This window comes from Haemaphysalis longicornis, unplaced genomic scaffold (assembly GCF_048455015.1).
Source record: "Haemaphysalis longicornis isolate Haplotype H1 unplaced genomic scaffold, Haemaphysalis longicornis Haplotype H1 scaffold_2, whole genome shotgun sequence".
Lineage (NCBI taxonomy): Eukaryota > Metazoa > Arthropoda > Arachnida > Ixodida > Ixodidae > Haemaphysalis > Haemaphysalis longicornis.
Window position 1 is genome coordinate 153,635,804 of NW_027526295.1, and position 26,499 is coordinate 153,662,302.

The 26,499-nt window shown below is 47.0% G+C and overlaps 1 protein-coding gene across 1 annotated transcript in view; it reads left to right on the forward strand.

Annotated features, from left to right (window-relative positions):
* Positions 1-26,499, forward strand: part of LOC144169350 (uncharacterized) — a 112,681-nt gene that overhangs the window by 26,236 nt on the left and 59,946 nt on the right. Inside the window, exon 2 of the mRNA XM_077698452.1 lies at positions 6,086-6,298. Coding sequence (XP_077554578.1) covers positions 6,186-6,298 — 113 coding nt within the window. The 5' untranslated portion in view covers positions 6,086-6,185. The remainder of the gene's footprint in view (positions 1-6,085; positions 6,299-26,499) is intronic.

The window sequence follows — 26,499 nt, forward strand, 5'->3', positions numbered from 1 at the left end:
GCCATCTTGCGTTCTGGTCGACTCGCCTCCGAATAAAGGAGCTACGAAGCCACGGTCTGGTCGCCTGCTATCTACGGCCTCACAATATATATATATATATATATATATATATATATATATATATATATATATATATATTGTTGCAGTGTGTCAGCAGCCGGGAAGGTAGTACATAGCCCCAAGCATTTTGCGCACATGTGCTATGGCTCAGTTCAGTGGAAGAAGAGGTTCGTGTTAGGTCCAACACGGTGCTCGCTTCCCTGTACATACAGGTGTGAAATACACATATTGTCACGTACGTATTCCTTTCCGTAACATCTTGGTGGTTGTACTGTATATATATATATATATATATATATATATATATATATATATATATATATATATATATATATATATATATATATATATATATATATATATATATATATATATATATATATATATATATATATGGGTGTCGAATCGGAACCGGACCGAACCGAAAACCGGAACTGAACCGGTTTTTTGCCGGAACTGAACCCGAACCCGAACCGTTATTTTTTGAGCACGCTGAACCCGTTCCGGAACTGAACCGAAAAAAGCAATAACTGTTACCGGTTCATGCCGAAATGGTTCGAGCCTCCGTTGTTGATATTGCACACTCAATGCAAAAGGCCTTCTTTTCTTTCACGTACCATCAAATTCGTACCCGCTCGCGCACTTTCCCCCCCCCAGACAATTGAACACTACCACGTGCTATGTAACAACAGGGGAAATGAATGAGCACCAATGTAGCAATGGTCTGTTGTTGTTGGAAGCGCGAGAGTAGTGCAAGCTGACCAAACGAAATGTCATTCTCGGCAGCTTGCAGGGGATATAAAACGACTTTGGCCTTCCCTAGTTGCGACTTCATTGGAGCAATCAGGCTGCAGGAGTGCTCCACTGCGCAACAGCGAAAGCCCACACCCGATGTGTGCAAACATTTGGCGTTTCATAATTTGTTTAGAAGGTCCGACACCTGCAAGTTGTTAATACTTGACAAGTGTGACCGCAGGAGCTGCTCAGTCCCTAAGCCATTTGCTGCTGAACACAAGTGGCCTCGATCTCCCTTCCCCACAACCGTTTTTCTGAAGTAGATGGAAATCGAGAACGTCCCTGTATGGAGATTTCGATCTATGTTTAATAACACCAGCTGGTTAAAATAAGTCTGCCGGCCTGCAACATAAGCTGCGCCTCGGAGCAGAGATATAGCACGGGGCATCAAATGCTCAAGTTTTTATAAAAATATGTTTACATGGAGAACAACAAAAAAGGAAAGGCGAATCACGTTGTTTTAAAATATTACGCTAAAAGTAAGTAAAACCGAATAAGTAAAAAAAAGCACCGAAACGTGGATATTGCTCTATACATTTCTTTGCCCTCCCTTTCACAACCAAACGTGTCATCAGTGCGAAGGAAATGAGTTCCTTGGTCAGTCTTTGAGGACAGTACAGTGGACAAGTTCCGTTTTTTACAGATACAAATAACAACAGATATGTAAGAGAAAACTTTCAAGGTGCCCACTTAATCCCTTGGCAAGAAACTGCAGCCCTCGACCTTGTCTCGGAAGCAGAAACAGTAATTAGGCAAATGACACGTGCAGAAAGGCAGGCTGGTACCTCACACTGCCCCATTCGCCCAGCGATCACCTTTTCTGCGTGTTCTGCAGTTTTGTCGCTTTCAGATCTGCTTTTTTTCGAAGGTGCACTTGTACTGATGGCCCAACTCGCTACATTACTTCTACAGCTACTCCTTTCGGAGGTGTGTACTTCTGTGGACGAATTAAAGAGCGTCTACCCAAAAAAGTCTCATCTCATGCCCCTCACGTCAAATTTCCATTTCATTTTGTAACGGCGTAATCTGTAATAAGATTCCGCAATGTAGCACACGGAACGATAGCCGCGGGTTAGGCGGTACGATGGCATACTGATTGTAATGCAGACATCCGGTATAGATATCGCAAAAGCAATTGCAGTGGTCAGAGCAATAATGCAATGACTGAGCGTTAACTAAAGCTTACTTTTAACAAAAGTGTGGCTAACACATTCGATAAGGTGACAGCTAACAGATTATTCAGGGTGACTGAATAATCTATTTCATTGGTAGTAATTATGTGCCTGTTGTATTGTTTTTCTGTTATGTTACAAATATTTAAAAATGTGCGCCATAATATTAAGCGCTGGTATTTGAACGCGCCAGTACGCATGCCTAAGTTTGAGGTTTCAAGGTTAGCGTGCTGGGCGATTCCATAGCGACGATTGTGATTTCAACAAAAAAGGAAAGGGCAGAAAATATATCCCACTGTCATATCCCTTCGCGGCGGCTTTATGAATAGTAGCTAGGACAACATAAAGTCTGGGCGAGAAAGTAGGCGTTAAATCGTCGCCATTTCATGTTTTTCTAATATCTCGTAATTATTTAAAATTTGCTTTGCAATTGCGCCACTGCCCTTGAGGAACAGCAACATTTTGAATTTTTGTTGGTATTTTGATTTGACTGTCGTTTTAAACTACTAAATGCTTTTTTTATAATTTCAGTGATAATTCAACCCATTGAACCGGTTCGCGAACCCGTTCTAGCTACGGCACCGGTTCGCGAACCGGTATGTTTTTCGGTTCGACACACACACACATATATATATATATACTTGCCAAATACTGCATCATGCACACGCTCTGTGTTCAGCGCGAGGATACGGCACCTTTCGGCGAAGGGCCTCTGACGACGCGCCCTGTCACATTGCGTGAACACAGAGGCCCCATCGTCACTGTATACTGAACTTCATTCGTAAAGTGAACCTTTTCGTGTTGCTATGATCACCTTGCCTCATTATCATCCAGTGTTGTACACGTTCCTCCAAACTAGGAACGAAAGCTCGTTCCTCGTTCCTTGCCAATTTTGAAACGAGTTCCCGTTACAAGTTCCTTTGTTGCGAAAGGAACGCGTTCCAGTTCCACTTCGAAAATTGGAACGTGTCGTTACATTAACGTTACAATTAGGTTTTTAAATTAAAATATAGTGTCGGATAATCCTGGGTCAAAATTAGGTGAGACATTTAAAACTCACATCGAACTACGTATATTATAGGAATATTAACACCACCGGCAGCAGATTATCTGGAGATAAAGATAATCAAAAGAAACGCTCCTAGGCGAATTTTTTCAGGGAGCACCGGACAAACTCCAGACGGCTCGAGGACATTTCGGTGCAGGATATTTCGGTGTGGAAATGTCGGTGTACGGACATATCGGTGTACGGACATATTGGTGTACGGGCGTTTCGGTGCACGCACATTTCGGTGTACGGACATTTCAGTGTACGGACATTTCGGCAACCAAATTATCCGGTGCTTGCCTGTTTGCCACAGCCGTTATATTTTTATTTCCGCTTAACGTGGGTTACGGACAACAATCTGGAGCAGTGAATTTATTTTTTGATTAATGCCATGTTCAATCTTTGCCACGTATTTTTAGATATTCTACATTTATATATTTTTGTTTAATACCTCTTCCTGGGGACACCTGTTATGCAGCTGGGGACACTTGGGTACAACGATTGAATTCTTTAGTAGACTTTTTTTTCCATTTATGACAGGTTGTTATATTTATATTCGCTCTTTTTTAGATAAGTCAATCGCCCGTGTTTACGATGGTCTACCGCCTCTTTTGTATTTTTTTTAAATTACACACCCTCAAATTACATAAATTACATGCACGCTCTCAATATCTAAAAAGTAACACACATTAGCTAGCCCCCCAGAATGAAGAAAACCTAATGAAGAGTATTACGTAGGCTGGGCTGCCTTGCTAAAATGAATTCGCGAACGCTGGTCTAGGATATTGTCGGGGAAGAAAAACGGGCCTTTTGGAAAACAGCCGCAAGTTCTAATGTCCTAACTGCTGATAAAGCGCGTACCGGTTGTGCATACAAATTCCACCCCCATTGTGTTCGGGACAATCAACCTTCGTTTAATGTTTACAAGCCTGCATTTACCACGTTTTAATTCTTTGTTCTAGCGCCCCCCCCCCCTCCCACCTCCCTCCTGTACGCTCGAATCTCGACTAGATTTCTTTTTCAGCCATATTATTTTCGGTTTCCCCTGAAAATCCTACTGGCGTGGTGGAGTTCACGGTCTCCGAAGCATCACCGCAGTGATTTTTTATTTTTTATTTAGAACATACTGCTAGCGTCTTAGTGGAGGCTTTTGCAGGAATTGGGTGATACATTCAGAACAGTGACATAGCACACTTCGCGTTTAAAGCAGAGAAAAAGCTTTACATTCACCATGGGCCCACGAAACCTCTATAATGTGACACAAAAAGCCACCCAAAAAGCCGCTGAGAACACAATGGCCACTATCGTTTGCTGGTCGCGGTCATTTCGACGGCGCTCCCACTCCAGGAATCGCTCTTTCTGCGCCTTCAGTCGCCCCCTTGGGAATTAACTCATCAAGTCGCGCATATCATGGACACCCCAGGTATACAAGTTTTCGAAGTCCAGTCGACGCAATGGTGAAGCACAAGCGACACCCATCTCTCTCTACTTAGGGGGATGATTGCCGGCGGGGCTCAGCTTTCCCCTCCCTTAAGTAACGCCACCGTAAGTGCGATCGTTGGTTTCTTAGTTTTAAGTTGAACTGACACCGAATGCAACGAAGGCGAGATTGATTGAGAGAATAATTAAAACGAAATGCACACGCGCCTAATCGAACTCGTTTTTCTGTGGTTTTTTTGCGGAAGTTTCCCTGGGGGGGGGGGGGGGGGGAGGAATAGACTAAAAGCAGCAGCGTCTTGCACCGTTGGGTGAAGTGAAAGGAAAGCGTTTTGGTAACACTTAAACTATTAGGGTTGTTCACATGAATGTTAAAATAACAGAAAAATGGTTGAACGGATCCAAAATAACAACGTTAATTTTTACCATCTGCTACAGAAATTGGGTTTCACGTGGCAATGCTCCGCCAGGGTTTAGCGTTCGTTTCCACGAACGGCGGCGCAAGCACCAGTCTCGAGCGTAAAATCATATCAAGTCACGAAATTACAATATTAAAGCTAAAATGTTCAAAGAATGCCTGGGACATCCTCTTACTCAAAATGTCTGGGTCAAGACGTCGTGCACCAAAATGTCCGTGCAATGAAATGTCCACACCGAAACGTGCTGGACCGAAATTTCCGACACCGAAATGTCCGGATCCCGTTTAGCAGTCCGTCCGTTTCGTTGGCTACGTTGTTACCGGGTTTGCCGGGCCCGGTCTGCTCCTGAGCGCGCGGAAGGGCGAGTAGGAAGGGTGCGGAGGCACGGACATGGCGAAGGCAGGCCCGCGGAACTAATTCCCCTACCGCGACGAATGCCCAATTGCCCAGCCGGGTCCCGGTCAACCCAGTAACAACGCATACGACAGAACGGACGGACTGCTAAAATTCTACTCTTTCCCCGCTAGGGAACAATTCTATCGGCCAGACGCGCATTCTGGCCTCCCCAGACAAACGATGAAGGGTGAAAAGCATTCACGCGGCTACGCTATTCACCCGTCGAACGCCGCGCAAGCAACCACCATGAAAGCAAGCACAAGCTGCGGCCTGCTGCGTGGGTTTTTCTTCGGCTTTTGACCTTCGAGGAAGCACGTACGGCTGAAGGGGGGGCAAACTGTCCATCTTATAGGAAGAGAAACGCAGTAGCGCTTTGTGGATTTTTGTACTCAAGCCTTGACATCAGAAACAGCCAAATCCTAGAGATGTAACGGCAGGAACGCCGTTCCTGCCGTTCCTTCAAAAACGTAACGAGTTACCGTTACAGTTCCACCGACCCTTAATGGAACGGTGGCGTTCCTCCGTTCCTCCAAAAAGGAACTAGTTCCAGGAACGCCGTTCCTTGTAACGCCGTTCCGTACAACACTGTTATCATCTGATCATTCACCTTCATCCATGCGCTGCGGCAAGATGAACTCACAAAACAGCACTCAACTTTGTAAAAGGTGTTAGGAACCACTCTCGCACGCGTGCGTAATATTTGACCTGTTTGTTTGGAGTCATTCTTCCGCTCACACTAAGTCTGTCTCCCCGTGCAGACACGCCTGTACCAGCCATCGGGCTGGCCTTGCAACGTGCGCCGGCGGCCGGGAACCAGAGGAAGAGCGGCACCGGCGGCGTTGAGGTCGAATCTTAGCCATGCGCTTCGGCAAGGGCCGGCTGTTGTTCGGCCGCAAAAGTTCGGCGCCCGGCACTCCAGCGGCTGCCAGGAGGCACTCTAGAAACAAGTCCAGCGCCGCGCAGGCCAACAAGTGAGTGGACACAATTAAATACAAAGCAGGGGTCGGCATGGCCCCGCACCGTAAATTCCTCGCGATGGGCCCACGGGTGCATACGGAGTCCAGAAGGCAGCCTGATCCCCAACCTGTTACTTCGGGCCGTCTTCACAGCATCTCTGGTGTCTTCCAATACGTACAAGGAAACCCTAAGGCGAATAATAAACGAAATAAATATATAAGGACACATTTGCGCTCATACCATAAGTATACCGCTACCTTGTAAATATTTCAATTCTATTTCGGGTAATTCGGCTCCGTCACTTTTGGCAGGGCCGCTGAATGGAAGAGAGTGACCGTGGTCTAGGTATCCCCGACTACATGTAGTCGTACAAACCAGGCTCCTGACCTTGAAGATAGTGCGAACACCATGGCTATCTGAACAAGGCTATCCGAAAGTGAAATCGCTTAGCTACCAATTGTGCTATCGCCGGTATAGCTTTAAACGAGCAGAACGAATAGCTTTGTACTCCATCGTCTGGAAACGGTGAACGAAAAATTTGGCAGAGTAATGCGAAGATTTGCTGTCCGCATGATAGGATACAAACAAATAACTTCATAGTTGTGTTTTGTCACTGTCAATTTTCGAGGACAAAGTCTTTATACAATAGCAGTCCCGTATTGGAAATGCGGGAATGTTGTTAGATTTTAGAAGGCTTAAAATAGCAGCAGAATTCTTCCTCTCTATTATAAGGATTGTTTGTCAGTACATCAGTGCGCGCGTACTCGGGAGCCCACTTTACTTCACCAAATAAATCTTGACTCGGCCCCTTTCTAAAATAACGCGTCAGAGTGTTTTTTTTCTTTGTTGTATAGTTTAAAGTACAATTACAAGTTAATTATTGTTCCTTGAATTCCTCGCTTTTTAGCATGTTAGAAAACTTGGGCCACCGTTAAACTGAACAGAGAAATTAACCATACTTTCACCGTATTCCGTTCCCCTTCAACGCCCCGAAAGGGTAGGAAGGTGCAGTGTGCTCAGACGTACGAGTGGGCACTCTGAGTTCCATTCATCGCTTGTGGTACCCATTTGGCTACGTCCGAAAGCTCCTTCAAATCAGATATGTTACTGAAAACGCAGTGATGTTTGTATTATTTATTACTTGTTTATACTAGCCGTTGTGCCTAAGTAGTCATGATGCTGAACCCAAGGATGCAGCTTCTGCACCCCCCCCCCCTCCCTCGATGGAGGGGAGAAGTTAAAAAACGCCCCTGCTTAGATATCTTAGCGCACATTAAAGATTCTCGAGTGATTTAAATTATTCCGCTGCCGACTAGTACGGCGGGTCTCATAGCCCAGATGTAAAACATTTCCTAGACGCGTAAAACCGCCGAAATGGTTTCGTTATTTTACCTTTTGCGATCATTTTCTCAATTTTGTTTTTCATGCAAAACTGGAAAATAAACATGACGAAAAAAATCACACATCTCCACGCCGTGAACGGTGCCGAGGGTTCGAAGCACTGGGACGCAAGTTGTGTATTGCCTGTGTGATGAGCGTCATCGTCCGTGCGTGCTGATGCACGCTGAGATTTAAATGATTTTGAGGTGCAGTAAATGCGCTGCAAATGACAAGCGCCACACGAAATGCAATTCGCGTCCCAGTACTTCGCAACTTCGGCATTGTTCACGGCGTGGAGATATGTGACTTTATTTTTGCGTTCTGTACCCTTTCAGGTGCCTTGACTAACATATTTTTCGATTTTAATGCTGTGTGCACGGACGTCAAGGGACGCCAACGGACATTGCGAGGTCGCTGTACCTGTTTTCTATTCAAATTTCCGTCTGACCAGAAAACCAAAGTAGCTCAGAAGCTGCGGCCGATTCAGAGTTACTGACCTTTTCTGAGGGAGAAGGGTGGGGAGAACTGTACCACGGATATACTACGGAGCGTGAAGAGGGCGAGCGAGGTACATGGTATGCATTAGCTGTTGGCTTGGTAGTGCTACTGTAGGGGCGTGGTGGGGAAGGGGGCAATTACCCCCTTTCCTCCCAAGGTCTGCCACTGCTACAGGAATTCCGTAAATATCATCATCATCATCATCATCATCATCATCATCATCATCCTATCTACGCCCACTGCATGGCAAAGACCTATCCCATTATTCTCCAATTACCTCGGTCCTGTGCCAACTGTGACCAATTTATCCCCGCAAACTTCTTGATCTCATCTGCCCATCTAACTTTCTTCCGCCCCCTGCAACGCTTTCCTTCTCTAGGGATCCACTCTGTTACGCTTAATGACCAGCGGTACTTGCCTTCGCATTACATGCCCTGCCCACATCCATTTCTTTTTCTTAATTTCTACTAATATGTCTTTAACACCAGTTTGCTCCCTGACCCACTCCGCTCTCTTCTTGTCCCTTAATGTTACACCTATCATTTTCCGCTCCATTGCACGCTGAGTCGTTCTCAATTTAAGTTGAACCCTCTTAGTGAGCCTCCAGGTTTCTGCCCCGTAGGTGAGTACCGGTAAGATGCAGCTGTCATAAACTTTCTTCTTCAGCGACAATGGTAGGCTGCTATTCATTATCTGAGAATGTCTGCCATATGCACCCCACCCCATTCTTACCCTTCTAATTACCTCTGCCTCATGGTTGGGATCTGGGGTCACAACTTGGCCTAGGTAGATATATTCGCTTACCACTTCCACTGCCTCGCCACCTATCTCAAACCGCTGTGCTGTCCCGAGGTTATTGATCATTACTTTAGTTTTCTGCATATTAATTTTCAGGCCCACAGTTCTACTCTGTTCGTCCAGTGCGGAAAGCATGCTTTGCAATTCGTCCCCCGAGTTACTTATCAAGGCAACGTCATCAGCAAATCTGAGGTTACTGAGGTATTCTCCATTAACCGTCACTCCCACCTGTTCCCAATCCGTAAATATGTATGCACGTAATCATGGACAGGTGCTCGTTATCCACAATGTAAATGGTATTGGACGGTGAGAACAGTTGCGGGGGCATGATTCTATTCTGTTGTTCTGAGGGTGGATCGTTGTAAATACATTTCTGTTACTTTGTTCGGCTCCACGTCGGGGACCATAATTTGTGCTATATGTGTGCAGTCATGGACAAATTAAAATAAGCAAAATATGAAGAATATGGTTTGTGAAACCTACATAATGACGCGGTTGTGGTATATTTCACACGCCACATCTTCCAAACTTTGTAACATCACAGTTACAAAGTTTGCCTTGCGAGAAACCGACTTGCATAAAAAAAATTGCAATATTTGTGTGTTCCGATTCGTATTTTCGCGTTTGCATTACGTTTGTTTACGACTACATGTACACTGACCGTCGTTAACAAATAAGTTTACTGTGCAATTTTGATTGGTAATCTAATTTTCGAAAGACTGGTTGGCGGATTATAGATCAGTAGGTAGCTATGATGGATGGGGCCAGTATTCACTTCAATAGACCTAACACTTCCGGTACAACAACAATGAGAACAAAGAAAGTAAGCGTAGTTGTTTGAATGAGGTCAAAGGGCAGAAATACTTTTATTGGTGCTGATACAAATGTAGCATAATTAATCCGATAAAGTTGCTGTTTTGTTTGCTTACAAGACATTTTTGTTGTCGCTCTTCTATTAATTTTCTCGACATTCCTACATAATTGAGCCCTTACGCAGCTCCATGGATGAAACGTTTAAGAGACTGCTGCTCTATAGAGCCGGTATTTTCGAGGCTCTGCTGCCAACGAGCTGGTGCTAGACACGAGCGCCTGTTACAAGGTCGGTCTGAATGAAGGCGGCAGCGCGAGGCCTTGGCGTCGGCGGCCGGAACGTTGTTGCTTCCGTGAGGCAGATGGCGCTATAGTAGTCGACTGCCTGCGCAGCGTGCTTCTAATATTAAAGACGATAGTCTTTGTTCGGCTACTTAAACGTGAAAATTTTGGTCTGTCTGTCTGCCTAGTCGTCCTCGATTCAACCACCCAGCCAAAGCCTAATAGAATTCTCGAACAAGAATACAGCCGAAACATTCCTAAACCACTGAATCTGGAAACACACTTTACGCTTCTCAACATTTTTCAGCAAAAAGAAAACATTACGTATATCTGAGACAAGACATCAATACATACGGGGTATTTACAGTGTTCTTTCTTTTAATAATATAATCAAGGCTGTCTGATTTTTGCGGTCACAAGTAAAAAATACGCGTTGAAAAAAACATATTTTTACCACAGGATACAAAAAGCTCTCGCGCGCGTGCATAGACCGCGGGGCGGAATTACAAGAAGTCGAAACGTAACGAAAGGTTCCAGTAGATGGCGCGCGAGCGGCGCAACGAGGCGGACCCACCCAAGAATTGCACTCCTTTCTATCCCATACCCCATTCCCTCCTTTCCCTTTTTCTCAATAAAGTTTGTTCAGTCGGTCAGTCAGCGAGAAATTTGAACCGACTTGGGCAAACCTCCACCGCGTTTATCATGGGAGGAGAGCGAAACGGGAGACTGAGGGCGTGAGGGTTGGTCGGGAAAGAGAAGATAGGCTGAGCATTTGAACAAGAGCGCCAAACAATTAGCACTGGCTTAACTAGGCTATGCCAGGATATACGTAGCGTGAGCTAACGTTTCTTAGCTTTCCTGGTTGTGTAGGATTACCTTGATTATCATGCTTACTGCTGCTTCAGTGACACACACACGGTATACTCATTATGTGACACATGTGTATTTATCAAGCGGCTCCAGCGCAGCGTCACCAATCGCCCCAGAGAGAGAGAAACAACATCTTTATTAGCCTGCGTTCAAGCCCCCGTTGTAGGGGCAAACCTACTGCCTATTACCTCGCACCCCCCCTCGCGGGAGATGGAGGCGTCGGTTTCGGCCGCTGACCAATCGCCCCAGAGCTAAGCTGGTGCCACAGGCGCACGACGGTGTTGCTGCAACGCACGAGCCATGGGTTCCACACCCGGCCACCCCTCGCATGATCAAGTGGACCGGGCCGCCGCTTGCGGAACTGAGGTCGGCGAAGACGCTGGGCGCGTGGGGTGTGCGAGAGACGCCGGGCAGCGAGCAACGTTCTGTGCGCCGTGTGACGTCACTGCTCCTCGCGCATGCGCAGCACGGCTCTCCAGGAGCCACGCGAAACGGCTCAACCTCGGCCAGTGTAGCTCACGCAACAAAAGTATGCACAAACAAGCCCGCATTACCACGCTTTTTCAGAAGATAGGCATTTACGTGGCAGGGGCGGTGGAAGACTACCGTCTTTCGACCACATTTGCAGCGAGGCGAGCAGACACTAGGCCAATTTTTCAGAGGACGGAGGATGGCCCACGGAGGTTTAGTCGTTTGAGGTGGCTTAAACCGTAATTTGCGATATGTTGCATGCTTACGCACCTGCTGTTTTGAATTTCGCAAGCTTGCATGACTGAATCAACCATACGAAAATTCAATATTTTCCGCGCTTTGATAGGTGAAATTAAAGTAACCCGTTTACGGCAATTTCAACATTCTCATGTCTCAGTATGTGGAAGCTCTTCAAAAACTACAATCACAACTCTTTTTTAGGGGGGGGGGGGGGGGTAGTAAATACACTTAGTTTCATGATACGCGCACACCAGGCGCTTTTAAGTACTTTTCTCTCTGGTAAATGTTTTTTTTTTTAATTTACAGGTTGGGGGGGGGGGGGGGGAGTAGAGGGGAAGTCCCAGGTGAGAAATGTAAACGGGGTAAAATAAAACAGCTTCTCCTTTCGTATGAGGCCCCGCTGGGCTCGACGTAAAGTTGCGTTTACGCATCCGTCACTGGTCGTAGAGAGGTCCGTTCCTGGTACGCACTCCAGCCTGCGAACCCAGAGACACGGGCAATCCCAGAGAAGGAGTTGCAGTAGCTTCAGGCAGGGATTAGATCCACGACGAGAATGTGCGGGGGCGTGTTGGTTGACCGTATTGAAATTTCCAGCTTGCCTTTACTGCAAGAGATATTGCCTGGCTGTGCGAATGTGCTGCACGACGACCTGAGCCCACGAATCGAAGCAACGGTTCGGACACAAATTCGCGCGTGTACCACCGCTCTTTTTTTTTGGCATTCCGTAGCGTGCTGTAGTGTCCACTGGAAACCTGACGATAGGCTCTTCACATTCACTCCTCACTATACCCTCCAACACTCTGGCAGCACTGCGAAGAACGGGCCACATTACATCACCATATGAGGGCCTGAAAAATCTCACATTTTCCTCTTATCGCCTCCCTCGACCAGTGGGAAGCTGCGCTGGGTTGCGAAAACCTGGATCAACAAAGGGAGCTCACGAGTCGTACGTCGGGCAGCCGAATTCTTATGAATTGACTAATATGGGTGGTCTCAGTCATGTGCTCAAGCTCTTTAACAGCCCGAAGGGAGTCTGTTTAAATGCATATCTGCCGTACACCAAGTATATCTATAAACATTGCCGTTCGCGGGATTGCTCTTCGCATTGGCGCATACCAAAATAGATAGCCTGAAACTGCCATAAGTGTATTCACCTGGATGTAAAGAAGTATTAGGGATTCTACATTTACCTTAGACTGATTATGTAAAAAGCTTTATATTTAAAGTTCAGGCTGGTGTACAAGTTAATTGATTGTTTGTATTGATTAAAAGTTAAACGGGATTAAAGTTAAACGGGTATTTTTTGTTATATTTTTGAATTCCTCAAATATATTAGTCATGTCTCTGCCCAGTTATATATACCCTACAGCTACGGTTTGACCCAATTGGGGAAAATTTATTATGCCGTCAACAAGTTCAGGGATTAAGATAAAGGGGCTGACGTCACGGTGTATGTTCACCACGTCACTGCCTTCTAGTGGAAACAGAAGAAGACGGATAGGCTTCGCTTTTCGCCTTGAAATGTGGCACATATCCGCGTAAGCGCAAAGGGCAAGGCACTTAACACGACAGGCCGCCTCACCCGTGGCAGCGTTCGTCTCGCGCGTGCGTTCTTTACATCTCGTGCCTTCGTCGCTGACATTCGTCTCGCGGATTTTGACGCGTGTGTTTCTCAAGTGGCGCTGAAGGCGGTGTTGTGTTTCCCGTCGGCGATGAATGCCAGCGGCGTCCAAGATTCCTAGATTCACTCGCAAATTGCCAGCGCACCCCGCAGTGCCATTTCTCCATGTCCTCTCCGTTGTATATACGCTAATGCGCGCGGGCACGCGTCGGCTCTATCAACCGCCCCCGGCGATTGCGTCGTTTACCCGCTATTTAGATATCCCCGCTAGAGCCGGTGCACGTCGAGGGCGAAAAGAAAAGAAAAAGACAGCGAAGAGCGAACGAAGCAAGTACGCTCTTTCGTCGACGTCTCTCAAACCAAAACCTGGAGGCTCAGTGCCTGACTGAGTCAGTTGCCGAACGAGGCACCTGGCGTCAGGCGTACCTGTCCACGGACGGGGGTACGCCCGTCACTTCTCGAAGCCGCGATCTCGCGGCGCAACCTCGGGGAGCGTCAGCCTCCCAAATCGGAGGGCCACGCGCGTGATCGAGCGCAGGTTTTGCCGCGAAAAAAAATAAAAAAGCGCGGAAAATGCACGTGGGCTCCGTACGTGGACGACGTCACTTTCAAATTTCGAGACCCCTGCTCTGCGTCAGTCACTTTAATGTGTAGGTCTGCGTAACTTTTGAATGAGCAGCATTTTTAAAGACGATAGTCTTTCTTGGGCTAGTTAAACCCAGAAATTTTGGTATGTCTGTCTGTGACTCGATTCAGCCACCCGGCCAAAGTAAAATTAATATTGCGCAATAGTCTTATATACCGACAGCCTAATGTCCGGTTTATATGTTCATACTTGTCAACTTTGTTGAACAAGAACAAGACATTACGCATATATGACAGGAAATTAGTACACAAGGGATATTTACAGTGTTCCTTTATTAAAAATTCATGGATGCTTGCTTTTCGATAGCAAATGATGTTCTACATTTACTGCAGAAAACCACCGCCTCCTGGCGGCATATGAAAAATCACGTGGTAACAGGAACGAAAGGTTCCACTAGCTAGGTTCCACTAACTAAGTTTTACGTTCTGCTTGGAACGCACGTGCAGCACGGCCACGCGGCTCTATAAACCTTGTAGTCGGCCGCCTCCTTTCACGCGCGTCTCCGCCGTACTGCAGCGCTGGCATCGAGGAACGCGGCCTGTAGCAGTGGAACGCGGTAAATTCAAATCGCCTTGCGCAAACCTTTAGTGTGTTTACCTTGGGATGAGCGCAACGGTACAGGAACAGCATGAGAGGTGAGCGGGAAAGCAAAGGGGGCAGTTCCTTGGCAAATGTTTGCAAAGACTATCGTCTTTTGACGACATTTGCAACGAAAGGAGCAAATACGCGGCCAATTTTTTTTTATCGAGTTTCCTACATTCAGGACCGTGTAGCGACCTGCATCTGCACGAAAAGGCATGATTGGTGGAAGTACCACATTTAATTGTTATAGTAGAGCAAATAGAGCGTTTAGCGGAATTTCGAGAAAGAATAAAATGCGAATTATAGAAAAAATAAATTTCATAAAAATGAACTAACAAAATAAAAAAATATGCATCCTATACATCTCCAAAAAACTAAGGGCTAAAAAAAGGAAAGGTCAGAAAGACGGATAAAAAATAGCGAGGACGGGCCAACCGTGTAACGTGCTGAATTTGCACGAAAACGCGTATTTTGCGGCAGTAACCCATTTAATCGTTGTGCTACGCATTAGTCGAAAATACTCTAATTTTTTTTCTCATTCTTTTCTCACTCTTCGCTTTATTGATCGTCAGGAATGAGATATAAAAAAAAAAAGAAAAAGAAAGCGTGGTAAACAACATGGCACTGGCGACGGGCAGCAGGCAAGGATAAGTGCACTGGTGTACGGTAGCGCTTGGGGCGCACGTGTCATTGGCAAGGTGGGAGAAGTGGGGAGACGGATGATATGGAAACCAGTTTTCCGACGTACCTCTCAAGTCATTCCGTCGTAATGCAGAAAAGGAGAAACTCTATAGACAACTTATGTCACGCGCGTCCTGTGGTAATGTCCGGTATTTTCCCGCCCCAGTGTTACCCGAGGCATTGAATAACTAAAAAGCAAATAAGAAGCTGACAGGCTGCCTGAACTACTGGTGTGTGCGTAACGCCGGACCAACGCGGCCTCTGCTGGCTGGACAATATGTCGTAAGTAGAGTGATAAGTTTATTATAAGGAATGAGATGTGACAGGAAGGTACGATCTCTCCTAAATAATTTACAGCCTCTGTAGGAAACGTATTAAAGAGGCTCGAATTTGAGAATTTCGGGTCATGAGCGAATAGGGAATATTTTGGCCTACTGGGAGTTTCACTAGATCGTCTCTTGCTCAGTGAGTCCGAGAAGATCAGTGACAGGACAAAAAATTGGCCGCGTATCTGCTCCTTTCGTTGCAAATGCCGTCAAAAGACGACAGTCTTTATCGGCTTTTGCGAAGTAAATGCCTCCCTTCGCTTTCCCGCTCACCTCTCATGTTGTTCCTCTTGCGTCGCGCTCTTCCCAAGGTAAAGACGTCAAAGGTTTGCTTAAATCATTTTAAATTTCACGCGTTCCACTGCTCCAAACCGGGTGTCTCGATGCGAACGCTGCCGTACGGCGAAGAGGCGCGTTAATCGAGGCGCCCTACTTCAACGTTTATAGAACCGCGTTTCCCTACTCCACGTGTGGAGCCTTGCGTAACTGTTGCCGGTTGATTTCTTAAAATGGCGCCAGAAGCTATAGTGGCGCAGGCGACAGCAGGCGACGGCGGAGTGAATTCTTTTTCTGCAGTTGATGAAGTATTTAATTTCGCAAAAGTCAAGCATGTTTGATTTTTTTATAAAGGAACACTGCAAATATTACTTCTGTATTGATTTGTTGTCTCATATTTGCGTAATGTCTTGTTCTTCTTCAACAATGTTGACAAGTATGAACATTACACCGGACATAGACGGGTAGATTTAGCTGTGACTATATAAGACTATTGCGCAGGAATTGTTTTGCTTTGGCCGGGTGGCTGAATCGAATCACAGACAGACAGACAAGGGCGTCCGCAGAACTTTTTGCAAGGGGGGGCAGCCATTAGCGCGGGGGGGGGGGGGGGGTGTATGGTTGGAAAACACAAAAAAGGCGCTATTTGTTGTTACAAGAAGTACAAACAGCAAATTAGAACCAGACTTGGAGGATATACATTGGATTTTATTACCGAACAAAGAAATAAGGTTAATAAATAAAATGCGAAAAGTTACTCTCACTTTGTAAAGAAGAGTGGCCAGTCTCGCTGCGTGAGGGTTCTTGACTCACGCCAACTGATCACCAGTACACAGTACAATACATTCACATACATAAAACTGCACTCCGTCAATCTTCCTTGAATAGCAGCTGCAGACGCCTCGGGTTTTTATGGGCAAATTGCGAGATGAGATGTGTGATGAAGTCTACTGAAATGGCTCACGCAATAAAGATACTACTCGCCTCCCTGGCTTTCAATGCAGTAGAGGCGTACAAGCGTTTTGAGGGGCTGATTTATAGGTTTTGTTTCGGGGCTTGGGTGGTGCCGACATTTCGCAATTTCGAAGGAAAGGGTGTACAAGGTGATGGGACGGTACGGGAGGATGTTACACTCTCCCTACTAGGTGTAGCGGTAAAGATTTTTTGCTAGATATAGCTGCAAATTTGTCCGAAAACTGAAGTTCTTGCGGCAAGACTGCATAAATATAGAGTTTAGAGAAAAAAAACCTCAAACCTTTCCGAATTGTTCGCTATCTTCAATAGCCAGCACAGGCAGTCTGTTTCACTGCCGTCACATGACCGGCAATGTTAGTCAGTGTCTAGTCCTGAAGGACATTCCATGCGGATACGCACGACCTGAGTGTGCTAATCATTTGGGTAGCGTGGATTGTTGCGCTAGTTGGTTCACGTACATAATTAAAAAAACTTTCCGCTAAAGTACGGGACAAAGGAGAGAACGTCGGTGTCGTTCTCTCCTCTCTTCCGCCCTTCAGGGCCAAGTTATTTTAATTATGGGCCAGCCAAGTTGTGCAGCTTTTTTGTAGGGCATAAAATATCCGAATTTCCAAGGGGGGGGGGGGGGGCAGTTGCCCCCCTTGCCCCCCCTTCCGGACGCCCATGCAGACAGACAGAGAGAAAGACAGACAGACAGACAGACAGACAGACAGACCAAAATTTCTGGGTTTAAGTAGCCCAAGAAATACTATCGTCTTTAAAATGATTTAGAGCTCGCATAGAGGAAGCCCAGTCGCAGAGAATATAGTCATAAGGAAATTAAAATAATGCTAATCATCCAAGCAATGACGCGGATATTCATCCTACGGAATGAACAAGTTGTGGGTGTTAATTCTAAGCAGGCGTCAGAAATAAAACGATAATTTATTATCCCGTGAAGCACTGAGGCAAAGAGACCCGCGTATCACTAGAGGCAGAATCTTAGCTAGTTTGATGATAATTGATTAAAGTACTGGTCAGCCTAAATTTAACTCAGGATACAGACAAAGACGAAAGACAAGGTCACCGCTTGTGCTTCGTCTTTCGTCTTTTTCTGTGTCCTGAGTTAAATTTAGGCTGACCAGTATTTAATCAACCGGATATCAGGTCACTTTTTAGGGCCCCCAAGGAAAGCTTAGCGTTTGTGGGAGTAAAGCTAGAGCTCTCGGCGCCCCTTCCCATGTAGCAATAACACATATCCGGGTAGCCCTCAGCCAACCAGCTGAAAAACAAAGCGTGAAAACCCTGACTGCAATCGTCGGGTTGCCAGGTCACAGGGCGCTTCGCATTGTTCTTTCCTTCGGAGGGGGTGAGCAGGGAGGCGGCAAGCACGCTGTTGTCCATCTCCTGGTTTATTCTCCTCTCAGCACCGTCCCTTTTCTCGCACCAGTCAGCCTACATTGCACACCTTCCTGGTCACCAGGCCTGACGTACACATACCAGAAAAGAGACGTTTTGAAGGAGTGACAATCATAGAGGCGATCGCAAGAACGTCTTCTTCGTAAGACACGTGTTTAGAGGAAAGTAAACGAAGATATTCCAACGTGGGTGCAACGACTCGTAACCTACGGTCGGGGAAAGACATGGAATGGGGGTGTGCACCGACAAGCTTCTTTAGCGAGGTAGTGTCCACCTCGCTATAGCGTATTGCGTCACGCACAATGCGGTGCGTACGCGCCACAGTTCCACCGGCGACGCTGTGCGACCCGTCGATTGGGCTTTTGGACGACGACCCCACCGCAAGCGCACTGACCTTCCGCCCTTTTCCTCCTCCTCCCTGCCGCTCTCGGTAGGTCTGCGGTACGCCGCGGAGCTTCATTCAGCCAACTCGTCCGACGTCATGGACGCGCTTGTAGACGCGAATAGTGATGACTGCCTGGCGGCTCGCGGCGGTCAGCTCTCGCCGGAGCTCTGAGGCGGTGTCATACAACCTCCGAACGGCAGCGTGGCAGTTTGCATATTTCTCTGTGACGGGGCGGGCGGGTTTGCAAGTAGGGTGGGTAGTTGAATGTACGACGAGGGTAGCGGGACACTTATGTCACGCGGAATGCAGGTCGCGGGTGTTTTAGCGGGGCAACTGACTTTCCAAAAGTGATATTTGAGGTGTAATGACAGAGGGAAACAACAAAAAATTGACAAACCCTCATCGTTTCCACTATTTTCCCTGGCTTATTTAATTTGTGTATTTGGCGAATGGTTTTGTTGTCAATCCCATCACTTGTAAGTTCCAGGAAAGCTGAGAAACAACTCGTTGAAAATTGCGGAGGAAAAATTGGCCGCGTATCTGCTTTCTCCGCTGCAAACGTCATTGAAAGACGAGGGGTAGTCCCCTGCCGCCCGTGCCATCTCTCAGGCCTCTGTTCCCCACCCCTCTCACTCCCCTATGGTGAATCCATTGGAGGTTTGTTCTATTCAATTCAATTTTCCCGCGTTCGTACTGCTTGAGCGTCATCTGTTAGGACAGTGCGCGCCGTTGTTTATACTGTTTTTTCTGTGGTGCCTTGAGCATTATTTCCTCGCGGTGGGCATGGGTGGCACCTCGCTGTCAAAGGCAGTCAAGTCAGTTGTCGGCGCTAATTTCCTCGGCGGCATCGAGTAACACGGTCGGCTTGGCACCCATCATCTGAAAGCTTTCTTAGCGGGACCGGTGGTGTCCTGTCTGCTTGTGCACCGAAAAGCTCTCATAAGATCGATCTCTGGACATACGGCGTGTGAGTGAAACTGGGCATCCATTCCGTCAAAGCAGTTAGCTGAAAATCAAGAAAAAAGAGCGGTCCCAGATAAGAGAATACAGGCATCGACCATGAAGAAGGACCCGCCGCGGTGGCTCAGTGGCTAAGGCGTTGCGCTGCTGAGCACGAGGTCGCGGGTTCGATTCCCGGCCGCGGCGGCCGCTTTTCTGATGGAGGCGAAAAGCAAAAACGCCCGTGTGTACGAGATTTCGGCGCACGATAAAGATCCCCAGGTGGTCAAAATTAATCCGGAGCCCTCCACTACGGCGCGCCTCATCGCCTGCGTTGCGTCGGCGCGTTAAACCCCACAATCAATCAATCAAACCATGAAGAAGGAGTAAAATAGCATACCTTTATCTCATAAACCATGTATCGACATGCGTTCAGATCGCCCGTAGATGCGTTTACTTAGGTGCGAAAAATCTTCGCACGAGTTCGTTCCTTGTTTGCTATTTGAGTCTGACGGTTTAACGATCGATTCAACGCACTTTCAGAGAAGGTTGGATGCAATGCAGTGGAGGTTATGTCCTTGTTTCGTGATTCTCTCAACTCTTTTTGAGGAAGGAATGGTAGAGTTTTTAAAAATACCTAAGCATTTTTAAATTGACTCAACGAGGAAATCCTTCTATCCATCGGTATAACAATTGACTCGTCACTTTCGCAGCATACGAAAAAGGCTTTCAATAAAAGGTGCCATGACCTTCATGGTGTGATACCAAACTGCTTATTTTGATACAGAAAAGAATGTCTTCCTAGCAATTTCTTTGTGTGTGGTAGTAAAGCCGACTCAACGTGAGCCTGGTATACAGCGCTTGAGAGGGATAGATGGGTTTTTATGCAGGTACTTAATAAAAATGTCCCTTAGGGTACAATATTTTGGCGCCAGATGTCTCGGCCGGTGCCTGAAAAAATGCCTTCCTGGTAATGTATTTGTGGGTAGTAGCGAAGCCGAGTATAAAGGGGTTCGGTGTGTATCACTCCGTGGGGTACACGGGTTTTATGCAGGTATTTAATGTAATACGCCTACAGCATTATAATTTTCCAGTCACTTGAAGTCAAGTCAAGTCAAGTTTATTTACTCTGTATGCTCTTCTGGGCTAAAAGAGGCGTTGTACATGGCAGCAGGCAATGCAGAAATTCAAACAAGTAACAGTGTTGAAAGAAAAGGAAGCAAATAAATTACTGTACGCTAACGGCTGACTATAAAAGTAATAAAAAACACAAGGACAGACTCATTGGTCATACAAATTACAACCCCCCCCCCCAATTCCCCCTGAAGATGTCTTCCCAGCAGACCAAGCGTATATAGTAGAGATGCTGACTTTGAAGGAGCTTTGTATATAGCTTTTGATAATGATACATCGGTTTTATAAATGTCCCTTTCCCAGAATTTGTCGGAGCGACACTGGCTTTGCAACCCCCCTAAACGGGGGAAGCCCCTACGCGCAAGTACACAAAAGAATGGAGGGAAATTCAGTCGCGGTAGGAGCTCGAATCGTGGAGGATGAGACATAGTACCCCAACGCTGCGGGTTCGGATTACACCGGACGGCAAAATTTTCTCCACTTTTTATGGACGAAGCCCCTTACGGGCTGGGGCTGTTGGCGTCTCCTGTCGTCGTCGTCGTCGTCGTCGTCGTCGTCGTAATCGCCGTTCGTCTCATGTAGTCACAGTACTAAAACACCGGGAAACTCGCTTACGCCTCGCGGTAGAACGGAACGCGTACTTAAAAAAACCCGGGACACTCATTTACGCCTCGCGCTGGAGCACTTCGTTACGCGCACTAAAAAACGCACACTCGTTTACGCCTCACGCTAGAGAGCTGCGTGCTTCAAAGACAAGATACTTTTACAGCAAAGCTGTATACCTCCACCCCCCAACGATTTAATCTGCGTTGGCAAAAACGCCAAGGCGTTTTTACACTGCATTCTTCTTCGCCCCTCCAGAGGTTTCACGTTTGTGGAAATGGCCCGGGATTTTTAAGTGCAGAGCACTTCACGGGCTGGCCTTGTCGTCGAAGCTCGCTCGCTGGATCCAAGTAGAGCCACACGGCGTACTGTCGTCACGGCGTCCTACAGAGGCTTCGAGAGCTAAGTGGTTGATATAGTTATAAGCGTTCGAAACTCGTTAGCCGCTGGCGCTTGTCAAGCATCTCCCCGTTGTTTCAAAAAGAAAAAAAGAAAAAAAAAACTGCATGTACATTTGAGGCAAAATATACGTAATTAACCGCCAGCATCCGCGTTCATTTAGTTAGGAACGCTGGTTGGGTTGGTTTTTACTAAGAGAAAAAAAGACGCAGTGCAGCGCTGGCACGTGCTGGAGGGAAAGCAAGCACAAAAAGAACAGAACTCCCGCTGGCGCAGTTCCAGGCATAATGCGCGCGAGCACTGCGAAGGCGGGAAATTTAAATGCGTTGGACAAACCTCCGTTGAACTCATCAGGAGAGGAATGAGACAGAGCGGGGAAGAGCGTGATGGGTGGTAAGGGTGAGCGGATAACGGTGCCGCAGCCCATTATGGCGAATCACTGCTCTGCACTTCCGAGAGCTTTCACATTGAGTGGAACGGCGTTAATTTCTTTTGTTACAACCACCCGTGCTTTCTACTTCCACGCAAAAAGGACACCAACCAGTTTTTTATTTCTAAAGTATTTAAATTTAGAAATTGCGCTGAATACGTTCGTCGTATAGTAAGTGAGTATAAGTAAGTAAGTATAGTAGACAGTAGTAGTATACATAAGTAAGTATAGTAGACCGAGAGTGCGTCAGGTGTGTTTCCAGCGAACTTGAGTGGTCGCATGTGGCGTATTCTTGCACCCGACGTGGCAAAATAATAACAGGCGTACGTGAAGCCCACAGGCGAAAGGGTGTACCCATGTTGCAGGAACAAAAAAAAAAATGGAATCAGCATAGCGAATAGCGGTGATGGTGGGAGGTGCCATCCTCGAGCCGCGAATGCGTCGTCGAGCCACGACGCAGTCGTCTGAGTGCTGCTTCTGTGCAAGCACGACCCTGGCCGCCGTAACGCACTGCTACTCCTTTGTGCAGGCGCAACAGCGGCGGCGAGGTCGACGCACACAGAGCACTGATGACTTCGGATGCGTGACTGTCCCGAAGTCGGGGTGAACACGCACTGTGCGCGCAGTGTGCGTAGCTTGCACGGTTTCTGCTAGCACGAACTGCCTGTCCGTATTTCCCGCCTTTCCGATGATCGCCTCGCGGGGGGAAAACAATGCCGACTATTACGCTCAGTTACTCTCGTACCCGCATCGCCGCGCAGGCGTGGCTGCACGCACGAGAGTCACGAACCAGTGCCACTGGCAGAGATCAGGGGTAAGCTCTGTGTGGCTCAAGATTACGACGGGACAGGCTATCAGTGTGACGGTTCGATGACCTGATGAACTTGACTGCCGTACAAGGGGCAACCTGTTTGCGAGGTGAAGACAAATAGGAGTAAGGGCAATGGCCGGTCTTTGCTTGTTTACCTGTAGTCGGCTATTGTCGTAGTTGACAACGAGCGCTTATACGTCCACATAATCGGCACTTTGTTCGGGCTGCCTCTTGTCTCTGAAGTACAATGCTGGGTCGTCCATCGATGCTGCATCGGGTAGGGACTGGAATGCTTTAGTAGACCAGCGGCGCCTTTGTTATTTTTTACGCATAGTTAGGGCTCATGGCCATGCAGAAAGAAAGATCACACTGCTTCTATCACTGTTCGTCAAGGGCGTTTTTAATATTATCCGCAAGCATTTGATTGTCGGCGTCGCGAAGAAAAAAATAGTCTTCGGCCGCTGTCCGCTTTGTCAGGAATACACTTTCAATTTGCGTGACGTCAGTGTTTTGCAATTCGCTCGGCGGAGAGTTTGTGCCGGAAATTCGGAAAATGCGCCCGAAATAATGTCTGGAAACGCATGAAAACAGACAAACAAAAAGAACTGAATTCAGGTACTGCATGCATTGCTTTCACAATGCAAATACAGTATCTTGCCACGTATAACCCACGCCTGCATATATTCCGAACGCCCCCTTTCAGCCCGTCGGAAAATTTTAAAAAATCCTCGCGTATTGCCCGCACATTTGATACAGGAAAGGCTGCACCAAAGCTCCTGCTCAAGCAACACATCACATGCTATGCAGACAGAAAAAGCGTATATTTAGCAAGTAGAATACACTGACTGCAAGGCGGAAGACGAAATTCACTAATAAAAATCAGTTTAAGTTAGAGTGCGCTCGTCCTTGTTTTTTTCTCCTTGTCCTTGTATGTTTTGCGCAATCGCTGCCATGGAAGGCTTAGAGCTTCACGGCACAACGCGTATTGCCGTGAAGCTGCACTAAAGAAAATACCCCGAGCATTATCCGCACCACTGAAATTTTCGCATTTTTGGAGCGAGTTATACGAGCGAAAATACGGTAGGTGCTCAACAGAACTAAGAAAGTAAGCAAATTGAAGAACAGCTACTTCAAGACAAATTGACTTTATTGCACTGAGGAAAAAAAACATGAACAAATTCTCTTGGAATATGATATTTTGCTCGGTGCCGCAAATGTTGTTTTGCTCGATGTTTTTCATGATGTTTTGCATGATGATGTTTCGCTTGGTGCCACCTCGATGCCGGGGAGAGAGAGGCCGTGAAGCTGACATTGCTCATCGAGACCTCGTAAAATCTTCCTCCCTATGAATTGGGTACATTGACAGAATTGTCTTCTTTTTTAGTATGATGAACACGATCCGTAGGATAAAAGTACGTTCGTTGTAAGAGAATTGCTTTTGTGTGAAATTTAGAGATCTCTGCGTGCGCCTGACAAATCGTAACCTACAAACAAATTCAACCCGACATATCCAGCGCCAAAGGGTAAATCATTACCTTCGATTCCAAAATAACCTCATGATGTGAGCGGTTGTTCACTCGATACAATTATAGAATAATCTTCCGAGCTTGCCAGCCCATATATCTCGTCTCCAAACCACCGCTTATACTGCGCATCAAAGATATTTCACTAAATTGCTGACATCCCGTCGGGTATTTGGCGGCGCTGACGTCAAACCGGGAAAAACTGCCGCCTCTAAACGCCCTTTTAGCGCCCTTCGAGCGCGGTAAAGTACGGGGGATTTGAATGATAGCGCAGGCAACCATAACCATCCTGTGCTAGACACTGCTGGAGCGTCTTCTCACGTGATGGCAAGGCGCGGCAAGGCCTCGGTCATTACCATGAGAAAAGGCCACTAAGCAAATCTTTCCGTAATTGGTACCTGCCACTTTAGCCAACGGTTGAACAAAGCGCGCAGGTACATTCGTGCGCGCCTTGCACGCACTCGCGTGCCAACTTTTTGACGGCACGGAAGTTCCTTTACGGATTCAGTATTGACAGGCATGGCTGCCCGAGGGATAACGTCCTCCGTCTGTGCAAGAAACGACTGCCAGTTGGCGCTAAGATCCGACGATTTCACAGCAGAATGGCGCTTGGCACGATGACGCTTTTTGAAGCATTGATTTGGTCACAGTGTGATGAACCCGTGTGTCCCGCAATTCTTCTGCCACATTACAATTTTGGCATTAGTGTAATTTCTGCGTGCTTATTACAGAGAAGCTGTATATGTCTTGGTTTCCACATATAGCGTCCGCGGACAATTCGCGTAGAACGAAAATTTTCCGTATCCAGAGCTAGTGTTTTGTGTTGCCTTTTTTAAGGGCTCCCGGAGTAACATTTTGACGGTTGTCTTTCTATATGACACAAACACCTTGAAGGGCTTTCGGAACGAAATTTTAGCAGGTGTCTTTCACGTCTAAGCACGCGCACATCGCGGCTGGCGGTTATGCGTGATGATGGGGGGGGGGGGGTAGATTTAATAAGTAGTTGTTTAATAAGGCAGAAAACGCTAGAAACGTGAAAACAGAGGGAGACGCCCAGTATGCTTTTGGGTTCTACGGTGTTTGACGGCACAAAAGTGGTGAAAGGTGCAAGCTCATTGCGGAAGCATCTATAAATGCTTCCTTGTTTCTTTACGATAATGTCCCGCCCCAGTGTTCAAATCCACTCATTTTTTCAATAATACTCAGTTGGAAGTTAGTGATTGTGCCCATCGCCTCCCTGTGTCCTATGCCGTTTTTTTTTGCGCTACACAAAGTCATGGATCTATAGATGGTTTCCTCAAATAAGCAGTTCCTAAATGGTTGACAACGTGAGATAAACGTAAATCAGAGCTTTCGTTGAGCTCATCATCTAAAAAACTCAGACTACTGCTCTTATACACTGCGAGGTGGGCTGCTTCCGTCACTATTCAGTCAGCCACCATGCTTTCAGTTCCGTTTTCGAAAAGAATTGGTGCGCAATTAGCGAAGTCAATAACCTTCGACGGTGAGCGCCCCAGCTTCTGCAAGCAATATACCCGACAGGAGGCTGCGAAAGTCACTTCGTTAGAAGCGGAAAAAAGAAACAGGATGCACTGCAGGTGCTAAAGCGACCCGCCTGACCTTCTAATCTCCTGTTATCCGCGAACGGAGGAGGAGGAGGAGTAACACTTTGTTTTAAATGTTGCTATCGCTAAAGCGCGCCCGGTCAGAACGTAATCGCCAGTGAAAGGAACTTACTGCGAGTGGTTAGCTGACCGATCCGCCCTTGTGCTTTTCCGTTCGCCTCGAGCCGCCGTCGATAACCCGTAAAGCGTGCGTCGCTCTGCCCTTGTTATGTTTGAGCCAGGGGGAGCGCGGGAACGATTAGTACAAGTCGGCAGGGCTGCCGCGAAGAGTGTTTATTTTACGCAAGGTTCGCGCCGCGAGAGTGAAGATAATATGAAATGGCTGTGATGAAATGGCTGTGAATTGAAGGCGCCCACCTGAACGGCGCCAGCTGGGAGCCCTGGACACCGCGCTTGATCTTCTTCAAAAGCGGCTTCGCTGCTCCATGCTCGCAGCCAGCTCGATGGGGTCTGGGACGCCGGAGTAGGCGGGCACACCGGTCGCATATTCCGTCTCATTAAGCTTTTCTCAT